The 11,280-nt window shown below is 36.9% G+C and overlaps 1 protein-coding gene across 4 annotated transcripts in view; it reads left to right on the top strand.

The window, feature by feature from the left end:
* Positions 1 to 11,280, top strand: part of PLEKHM3 (pleckstrin homology domain containing M3) — a 199,452-nt gene that overhangs the window by 156,750 nt on the left and 31,422 nt on the right. For 3 of the 4 annotated variants that reach the window (XM_007110648.4, XM_028481372.2, XM_055089768.1), the window contains exon 7: positions 4,902 to 5,059. The exons of the other annotated variant lie outside the window; for it this stretch is intronic. In XM_007110648.4, the coding sequence (XP_007110710.2) occupies positions 4,902 to 5,059 (158 nt within the window). The remainder of the gene's footprint in view (positions 1 to 4,901; positions 5,060 to 11,280) is intronic. 4 annotated transcript variants of the gene reach the window in all.

Genomic DNA, 11,280 nt, shown 5'->3' with positions numbered 1-11,280 from the left:
GCCAATGCAGGGGACACGGGTTAGAGCCCTGGTCCGGGAAGATCCCACATGCTGCGGAGCAGCTAAGCCCGTGCGCCACAACTACTGAGCCTGCACTCTAGAGCCCACGAGCCACAACTACTGAAGCCCACACACCTAGAGCCTGTGCTCTGCAACAAGAGAAGCCACCACAATAAGACACCTGCACACCGCAATGAAGAGTAGCCCCTGCTTGCCACAACTAGAGAAAGCCCACGTGCAGCAATGAAGACCCAACCCAGCCAAAAATAAATAAATAAATTTTTACAGATAAATAAATAAATAAATAAGTAAAAAGAGACAGGGAATCAATAGAATGTGGTGCATGACAAGATATGTGTGTTTGATGGAGAAAATGAATTATTCACTGTAGACTCTATATAGTTTGATTTCATTGAAATAACAAGACTGTCCACTAACACCATTATTAATATTGTTTTAGGAGTGCTGCATGATGCAATAAGACATGAAACATGAAAGGAAGGGACCAGATTATTACCTTCAGAAAACCCAAAAGAATCACCTAAAAATGACAGGCATTCATGCACATTTAGTAATATCGTCGTATATAAGATGGACACAAATGTCAGTATATTCTAATACACCAGCAATAGCTGATAAGAGAAAATATTATACAAAAGTTTAACCTTAAAATAACCTAAATAACAACTGTGAGTGGCTTACACTATGGAGAACAGTACGGAGCTTCCTTAAACAACTAAAAATAGAATTACCATATGACCCAGCAATCCCACTACTGGGCATATGCCCAGAGAAAATCATAATTCAAAAAGAGATATGCACCCCAATGTTCATTGCAGCACTATTTACAATAGCCAGGACATGGAAGCAACCTAAATGCCCATCGACAGATGAATGGATAAAGAAGATGTGGTACATGTATACAATGGAATATTACTCAGCCATAAAAAGGAACGAAATTGGGTCATTTGTAGAGATGTGGATGGACCTAGAGACTGTCATACAGAGTGAAGTTAAGTTAGAAAGAGCAAAACAAATATCGTGTATTAACACATATATGTGGAATCTAGAAAAATGGTACAGATGAACCGGTTTGCAGGGCAGAAATAGAGACACAGATGTAGAGAACAAACATATGGACACCAAGAGGGGTGGTGGGGGTGGTGGTTTTGGGATGAATTGGGAGATTGGGATTGACATGTATACACTAATGTGTATAAAATGGATAATTAATAAGAACCTGCTGTATAAAAAGTAAAATAAAATTCAAAAACAAAACTCAGTGGCTTATACAAAGGAAAAAAACAAATTTGTATTATTAATAATGAAGATTTAATAAAATGGACATAGGGGGCTTCCCTGGTGGTGCAGTGGTTGAGAGTCCGCCTGCCGATGCAGGGGACGCGGGTTTGTGCCCCGGTCCGGGAAGATCCCACGTGCCGCGGAGCGGCTGGGCCCGTGAGCCATGGCCGCTGAGCCTGCGCGTCCGGAGCCTGTGCTCCGCAACGGGAGAGGCCACAGCAGTGAGAGGCCCGCGTACCGAAAAAAAAAAAAAAAAAAGGAGATAGGAAGACTAAATGTTGTAAAGATATCAATTCCCAAATTAATTTTTAAAATCTTATTAAAATATCCAGATAGAAATAAATATAAATTACTGGCACTGTAAATTTGGTAAAATATTTCAAAAGGCTTCAGAATGTTCATACCCCTTACACTTTGTACCAAGAAAATCTTCTAGATAAAGAAAAAGCTTTATGTACAAGATGCCCCAATCTTCTCTTTTAGATCCTACATGATAACTCTCATGTCTTCCTTAAGGTGTTCTCTTCTCATCCTCAGTTCCTTAAAACAACCTTTACTCATCTGGTTTCCAGACCAGGTGAGTTCTATATCCTGATGTTTTCCCCTAAGTGGACTATAGTTTGTTAGTGCCTGTCTTTAAATGTGTCATTAACTTTGGTTGTTTAGAAAAGAGTAAAATAAGTAAAACAAAACTCAGCTAAAGTATTGTTACCGCAATTTATAAATAACCCCATTGGGTATATGATTTGATAGTGGTTATTTCTTAGAAAGTTTATATCATGTGTTGGTATTAGGAGCACACTTTCCTGGGGTTGATTGGAGTTAATGGTCCTTGAGAAAACATAAATAAAAGGAGGTCGTATCTATGGCTTCTTAAAGGTAATGGGGAGGAGAATAAATTTTAAAATGGTGGAAAATGTGCTTGCTTGACTCAAAAAACAGAAAAAAAGCCAGCATAATTTCTACCCCCTTTATTAAGAAAAAAAAACAACACTCTTATAAAGCAGTAAACCTGATTCTTCTGTTCCATTTCTGCATCAATACAAAAATAATATACATTGCTTTTAAAAATGCCAAAACAACCATATACAAGGTGAAAGACGTGCTTTTGCTACTTGTTCCCTTCCCTAGATTTAACCATTATATTCATTTTTAAAACATCATGAGATTATTCGATAGTGATGTTCATAAACTACTTTAGTTTTTATCTCCAGTATTATGTATAGCTTGATTTTTTGCAAAATACATTATTAATTTTTTTACATTTTATTGAAGTATAGTTGATTTACAATGTTGTGTTAATTCAGTTTTACATATATATATTCTTTTTCATATTCTTTTTCATTATGGTTTATCACAGGATATTTTTCTCCACACCCCCTCCAGTATTTGTTATTTGTAGACTTCTTAGTGATGGCCGTTCTGACTGGTGTAACGTGGTACCTCAATGTAGTTTTGACTTGCATTTCTCTAATAATTAGCAATGATGAGCATCTTTTCATGTGCCTATTGGCCATCTGTATGTCTTCTTTGGAGAAATGTCTGTTTAGATATTCTGCCCATTTTTTGATTTTTTTTTTTTTTCCTTGAGTTGTATGAGCTGTTTGTATATTTTGGAAATTAAGCCCTTGTTGGTCGCATCATTTGCAAATATTTTCTCCCAGTCGGTAGGTTGTCTTTTCGTTTTGTTTATGGTTTCGTTTGCTGTGCAAAAGCTTATAAGTTTGATTAGGTACCACTTGTTTATTTTTGCTTTTATTTCTGTTGCCTTGGGAGACTGACCTAAGAAAACATTGGTATGATTTATGTCAGAGAATGCTTTTGCCTGTGTTCTCTTCTAGGAGTTTTATGGTGTCATGTTTTATATTTAAGTCTTTAAGTCATTTTGAGTTTATTTTTGCGTATGGTGTGAGGGTGTGTTCTAATTTTGTTGATTTGCATGTGGCTGTCCAACTTTCCCAGCACCACTTGCTGAAGAGACTGTCTTTTCCCCATTGTATATTTTTGCCTCCTTTGTTGAAGATTAATTGACCATAGGTGTGTGGGTTTACTTCTGGGCTCTCTATTCTGTTCCATTGATCCATCCATGTTTTTGTGCCAATACCATGCTGTTTTGAATACTATAGCTTTGTAGTACCCAAATCCTTTGGGTAGTATTGTCATTTTAACAATATTAATTCTTCCAATCCAAGAGCATGGGATAGCTTTCCATTTCTTTGAATCATCTTCAGTGTCCTTTATTAAGGTTTTGTAGTTCTCAGTATGTAAGTCTTTCACCTCCTAGGTGGGGTTTATTCCTAAGTATTTTATTTTATTTTATTTTATTTTTGATGTGACTTTAAAAGGGATTGTTTGTTTACATTCTCTTTCACATATTTCATTGTTAGTGTAAAGAAATTGCAAAATACATTATTACATTACTTGTAGTCTTTTATTTTTGTATTATCAGCTATTACTATTTGTTCACCTTGGCCTTCTAATATCTCTTTAAATATGATTTACTGCTCTCAGATGTTATTTTTATGTAAAATTATCATTTTAACTATGATTCACTTGAAAGTATCCATTTCCAGCTCTTTCCAAATTAAATTTAATCTTCGTTTTTTTCTTATATCAAAATCAGCATGTATATGCATGTGCATCAGTGAGAAAGAAATAAAGGCAAATTTTATCTTGTTAGTGTATGAACTGTCAAAGTCTTTGAAGCCTGTGCAGTATTAGTTAAGTGAGGAGGGCTCTGATGGACCATTGGCTCCAAACTCACGGATGTTTGCAGGCCAGCAGGTGAGGGGACTGTGGGAGGCAGGCAGACTCAAGACACTGGGGCCTCATGGGGACAAGTGTCAGTTGAAGAGCACGTGCCTCAGCAGGAGCAAGCAGCCTCTACTCACAGCCGGGATCATCATCATGTTGGAATCCAGGCCTAGTTTTTCCAGATCTAATGATTTTCCAAAAGAAAGAAGCCAAAAATCTGGAATTTTATGTGAAACCTTCCAATTATTAAATTGGCTTATTTTTTTAAAACACTAAGAGATTTTTTAAAAAATCTTCAGGCTAAATATAGCACTCAGACTGCCAAATTGCAGCTTCTGTGTATTATTATAATTATCAGCAGCAAGAGAAACCTATTTTCCACATTTGTTACATGTTCTTAGGGGAGATGGTGAAAAAACTATTCTATTAACTCATCAGAAAACAGATATTATTGAATGTACAACATAAAATACTACATTAGTACTTACTCTTTATGTTTTCAGTCTATTTTGGGAAATCGACCACACTGCTCTTATACCGCACGATAACTGCCAAGTTAGTCTATGAAAGTAGGGTTCCCCATTTGCTGGTCCTCGATCCTCTACAACACACTACAAAAAAAAAGAGGAATATGAAAAAAATTTCAACATCTTCATTTTCCAACCTCCAGTGGTTTAAGCCAGAGAGTTCTTTTGGAGTGAAAATACTATGTCTTTTCTTTCTCAGAGTTGCTGAGAAATTATAATTAGAGGTTTTCCTGTTGTGTAAAGGAAAGGAATTCCTCTTGCATCTGCAAGACTTCTCAACGAACTTGCTTCTTCCCTGTTCCATTTCTCTTTCTGCAGGTGATAGAGGGAAAGCTGGCTCCATTCTTGGGCAAGGTCATTAAATTTGCTGCCTCACATGTGTACAGCTGCAGTCTTTGTAGCCAGAAGGGGTTCATCTGTGAAATCTGTAACAATGGAGAGATCCTCTACCCTTTTGAGGATATTTCAACAAGCAGGTACAGAATCTCTTGTCTTATAAAAGTATACCTGAATATGTCACATGCAGTGTTATCGGGCCAGAGTTGGCCAGCTTTTAGTCGAGTACTATATTTCTGTCTCTTCCTCTGTATCAGATTTCCCTTATTCCTGGAGAACATTTTTTACCCTTTGCTTTCCTATATTTATTTCCAACTCATCTTGCTACCTTTATCCAGAATGAGATAACAAAGTTGCATAGCCTAGCTCTGCATTATTAGGTAACAAAGAGTGTTCAGATTCATTTTTAGAATGAAGATGGGGAAGGAAGAATCCTCACAACCATCCCAGGTCAAGTGATAGGCAGTGGAAATCACAGTCGCAGAGGAAGACCAAAACTGGATTGGCCACTAGGAAGAAAACCAGAGGACAGTGATGAACAGCCCTCTGGCTCACCACATACTCTTCTGCATAAATGCACTGCAGTGTAGTGATGAAAGTTTTAGGACCCAAAGGAGAGAAAAGTGGGAGTTCATGTGGGATTATTTTTCTAACCAAAGTAATATTTGGGTATCATCACTTCCACTGATGGACAATTATTTCCCCAGCCTAAGAGCGGGGTTTTTCCTGCCACTTTTATTGAGTCATAAAATGATGCATATCACTTTTCCTTTCATCCCAAAAGCATAACAGAAATATACATTGTATGTATGTGCACTGGCTTCTTTGGGCATGAATGTCACGGCTCATTTCCCACCCTGCTGGGCTCACTTATTCTGTGGTTCAGAATAGAAGGTGAGGCACGTAGCCAGGGAGGGTTGAAGCATGTGTAGTAGAGCTAAGATATTAAGAGTTGACTCAGCCCTTCTGGCCTCTTCTTAAATGCAGAGGCTGTTTATAAACATCCAGGCCCCACACACAGAAAGACAGACATGTAAACACAAGACCCCCCCACACACACATGCACACACTCCAGCCTCCAGTTTCCTGAGTACAGGTATTTAGCTCATAACCTAAAGATTATATACTTCTTAAAAATGTATACCACACAAAAACTTGTATACAAATGCTCGTAGCAACAGTATTGATAATAACCAAAAACTAGAAACAATATAAATGCCTATCAGCTGATTACTGGATAAACAGAATGTGACATATACACACAGTGGAATACTATTCAGCCTGAAAAGGAATGAAGTATATGCTGCAGTGTGGATGAACCTTGAAAACATTATGCTGAGTGCAAGAAACCAGACACAAAAGGCCACGTATGTTCCATTTATAGGAAATGTCCCAAATAGGCAAATCCATAGAGACAGAAAGTAGATTAGTAGTTGCCTAGAGCTTGGGGAAAGGGGAAAAGGGAGTAACTACTAATGGATATGGATTTCTTTGGGGAGTGATGAAAATGTTCTAGAATTAGATAATGGTGATGGTTACACAGTCTTGTGAACACAATAAAAAGCAGTGAATTTTATGCTTTAAAAGAGTGAATTATACTGCAATAAAAATATTTAATAAAAAAATAAAAATTAGTTTAAAAAATGCTTCCAACTGAATAAACCATATATTCTGGGCCATAAAAGAAGTCTCAGTAAATTTAAAAAGATTGAAACCATACCAAATATGTTCTCTGACACATGGAATTAAGATATCCAGTAGAAAAAAAAAATCCAGGAAACCCCAAAATATTTGGAAATTAAATAATACACTCTAAAAACTCAGGGTCAAAGAAGAAATCCACCACAAGAGAAATTTTACAAATATTTGTAAATGAATGAAAATGAAATACAAAATATCAAAATGTATGGAATGCAGCTAAAGTAGTGCTCTGAGTGAAATTTATAGCTATAAACACCTATATCAGAAAAGAAGAAAGAAGGTCCCAAATTAATAATCTAAAATTCCACTTTAAGAAACTAGATAATGAAGAGCAAAATAAATCCAAAGCAAGCAGGAGGAAGGAAAGGATAAAGATTAGAGCAGATATCAATGAAGTAAAAAACAGAAAAGCAGTAGATTGATGAAACCACAAATTAGTTCTTTGAAAAGATCAACAGGGACTTCCCTGGTGGTCCAGTGGTTAAGAATCCACCTTCCAATGCAGGGGATGCGGGTTTGATCCCTGGTCGGGGGACTAACATCCCACACGCCTCAGGGCAACTAAGCCTGTGCACCGCAGCTACTGAGCACGTGAGCCATAACTAGAGAGCCCGCATGCCGAAACTACAGAGCCCATGCACTCTGGAGCCTGTGCGCCACAACTACAGAGCCCACGCACTCTGGATCCCATGCACCACAACAAAAGATCCCGTGTGCTGCAACTAAGACCCAACTCAGCTAAAAATAAATAAATATTTTTTTAAAAAAGATCAACAAACTTGATAACCCTTTAGGTAGGCTGACCAAGAAATTAAGAGAGAAGACATGGATTCCCAAAATCAGGTATGAAAAGGGTACAGCAATTTAAAAACTTTTAGAGAGGTAATATAAACAACTTCATGCCAACAAGTTAGACAACTTAGATAAAATGGATAAATTTCTCAAAAGACAAATTATCAAAACTGACTCAAGAAGAAATAGAAATATGAATAGACCTACAACAAGAAATTGAAATAGTAATCTTAAATTATTTTAAATCTTCCCATGAAATAGTCAGATGGCTTCACTGGTGAATTTTGTTGAATATTTAAAGAAATAATACCATCCTTTACACAGTGATAAAGAGGGGCATTACATAACGATAATGGGGTCGATTCTTCAAAAAGACATAACAATCCTTAGTGTGTATGAACAAAGAGTCAAAATACATGAGACAAAAACTGATAGAACTACATGGAGAAACAGATGAATCCACTGTTCTATTTAGATATATCCACTATTATAGTTAGAGACTTCAACACCACTCTATCAGTAACTGATAGATCCAATAGGCAGAAAATCAGTGAGCGTATAAACTGAAAAGCACTATCAACCAAGTGAATCTAACTGACATCCATGTCAATTCATGTGGTTCATCCAACAACAGAATTTGCATTCTTCTGAAGCTCACATGGAATATTTACCAAGAGAGACCATATTTGGGGCCATAAAACACATCTGGACAAATTTTAAAGAATAGAAATTATGCAAAGTATGTTCCCAGACCATAATGAAATTAAACTAGTAATCCATAACAGAAAGATACCTGGAAAATACCCACATATTAGAAGATTAACAGTATACCTTCAGAGACAGCAGAAGCAAGAACTATAATCCTGCAGCCTGTGGAATGAAAACCACATTCACAGAAAGACAGACAAAATGAAAAGGCAGAGGACTATGTACCAGATGAAGGAACAAGATAAAACCCCAGAAAAACAACTAAATGAAGTGGAGATAGGCAACCTTCCAGAAAAGGAATTCAGAATAATGATAGTGAAGATGATCCAGGACCTCGGAAAAAGAATGGAGGCAAAGATCGAAAGATGCAAGAAATGTTTAACAAAGACCTAGAAGAATTAAAGAACAAACCAACAGATAAACAATAAAATAACTGAAATGAAAAAATACACTAGAAGGAATCAATAGCAGATAACTGAGGCAGTAGAACGGATAAGTGACCTGGAAGACAGAATGGTGGAATTCACTGCTGCAGAACAGAATAAAGAAAAAAGAATGAAAAGAAATGAAGACAGCCTAAGAGACCTCTGGGACAACATTAAATGCACCAATATTCACATTGTAGGGGTCCCAGAAGGAGAAGAGAGAGAGAAAGAACCCCAGAAAATACTTGAAGAGATTATAGTAGAAAACTTCCCTAACATGGGAAAGGAAGTAGCCACCCAAACCTAGGAAGTGCAGAGAGTCACAGGCAGGAGAAACACGCTGAGACACATAGTGATCAAACTGACAAAAATTAAAGACAAAGAAAAAGTATTAAAAGCAACAAGGGAAAAATGACAAATAACATACAAGGGAACTCCCATAAGGTTAACAGCTGATTTCTCAGCAGTAACTCTACAAGCCAGAAGGGAGTGGCACAATATATTTAAAGTGATGAAAAGGAAGAACCTACGACCAAGATTACTCTACCCGGCAAGCATCTCATTCACATTTGACAGAGAAATCAAAAGCTTTACAGACAAGCAAAAGCTAAGAGAATTCAGCACCACCAAACCAGCTCTACAACAAATGCTAAAGGAACTTCTCTAAGTGGGAAACACAAGACAAGAAAATATTTATGCACCCAACATAGGAGCATCTCAATACATAAGGCAAATGCTAACAGCCATAAAGGGGGAAATCCACAGTAACACAACAGCAGTAGGGGACTTTAACACCCCACTTTCACCAATGGACAGATCATCCAAAATGAAAATAAATAAGGAAGCACAAACTTTAAATGACACATTAAAGAAGATGGACTTAATTGCTATCTATAGGACATTCTATCCAAAAATAACAGAATACACTTTCTTACCATTATAAACATATATGCATCCAACATAGGAGCACCTCAATACATAAGGCAAGTGCTGACAGCCATAAAAGGGGAAATCAACAGTAACACAATAATAGTAAGGGACTTTAACACCCCACTTTCACCAATGGACAGATCATCCAAAATGAAAATAAATAAGGAAACACAAACTTTAAATGACACATTAAAGAAGATGGACTTAATTGCTATCTATAGGACATTCTATCCAAAAATAACAGAATACACTTTCTTCTCAAGTGCTCATGGAACATTCTCCAGCATAGATCATACCTTGGGTCACAAATCAAGCCTTGGTAAATTTAAGAAAATTGAAATCGTATCAAGAATCTTTCCTGACCACAGCGCTACGAGACTACATATCAATTACAGAAAAAATATGTGAAAAATAAAAACACATGGAGGCTAAACAATATACTATTAAATACCAAGAGATCACTGAAGAAATCAAAGAGGAAATCAAAAAAAAGCTAGAAACAAATGACAATGTGAAATCATATCAAGCATCTTTTCTGACCACAACACTATGAAATTAGAAATAAATTACAGGGAAAAAAACATAAAAAACACAAACACATGGAGGTTAAACAATATGTTACTAAATAAACAGGAGATCACTGAAGAATTCAAAGAGGAAATAAAAAAATACCTAGAGACAAATGACAACAAAAACACAACGATCCAAAACCTATGGGATGCAGCAAAATCAGTTCTAAGAGGGAAGTTTACAGCAATATAAGCTCACCTCAAGAAACAAGAAAAATCTCAAATAAACAATCTAACCTTACACCTAAAGGAACTAGAGAAAGAAGAACAAACAAAACCCAAAGTTAGCAGAAGGAAAGAAATCATAAAGATCAGAGCAGAAATAAATGAAATAGAAACAAAGAAAACAATAGCAAAGATCAATAAAACTAAAAGCTGGTTCTTTGAGAAGATAAACAAAATTGATAAACCATTAGCAAGACTCATCAAGAAAAAGAGGGAGAGGACTCAAATCAATAAAATTAGAAATGAAAAAGAAGTTACAGTGGACACTGCAGAAATACAAAGCATCATAAGAGACTACTACAAGCAACTCTTTGCCAATAAAATGGACAACCTGGAAGAACTGGACAAATTCTTAGAAAGGTGTAACCTTCCAGGACTGGACCAGGAAGAAATAGAAAATATGAACAGACCAATCACAAGTAATGAAATTGAAACTGATTAAAAATCTTCCAACAAACAAAAGTCCAGGACTAGATGGCTTCACAGGTGAATTCTATCAAACATTTAGAGAAGAGCTAATACCCATCCTTCTCAAACTCTTCCAAAAAACTGCAGAGGAAGGAACACTCCCAAACTCATTCTATGAGGCCACCATCACCTTGATACCAATACCAGACAAAGATACTACAAAAAAAAGAAAATTACAGACCAATATCACTGATGAATATAGATGCAAAAATCCTCAACAAAATACTAGCAAACAGAATCCAACAAAACATTAAAAGGATCATACACCATGATCAAGTGGGATTGATCCTAGGGATGCAAGGATTCTTTAATATACACAAGTCAATCAATGTGATACACCATATTAACAAATTGAAGAATAAAAACCATATGATCGGGCTTCCCTGGTGGCGCAGTGGTTGGGGGTCCGCCTGCCAATGCAGGGGACACGGGTTCGTGCCCCGGTCCAGGAGGATCCCACATGCCGCGGAGCGGCTGGGCCCGTGGGCCATGGCCGCTGAGCCTGCGCATCCGGAGCCTGTGCTCCACAACGGGAGAAGCCAC

Source organism: Physeter macrocephalus, chromosome 2 (genome assembly GCF_002837175.3).
Source record: "Physeter macrocephalus isolate SW-GA chromosome 2, ASM283717v5, whole genome shotgun sequence".
Lineage (NCBI taxonomy): Eukaryota > Metazoa > Chordata > Mammalia > Artiodactyla > Physeteridae > Physeter > Physeter macrocephalus.
This window is presented reverse-complemented; position numbering and strand designations above follow the sequence as displayed.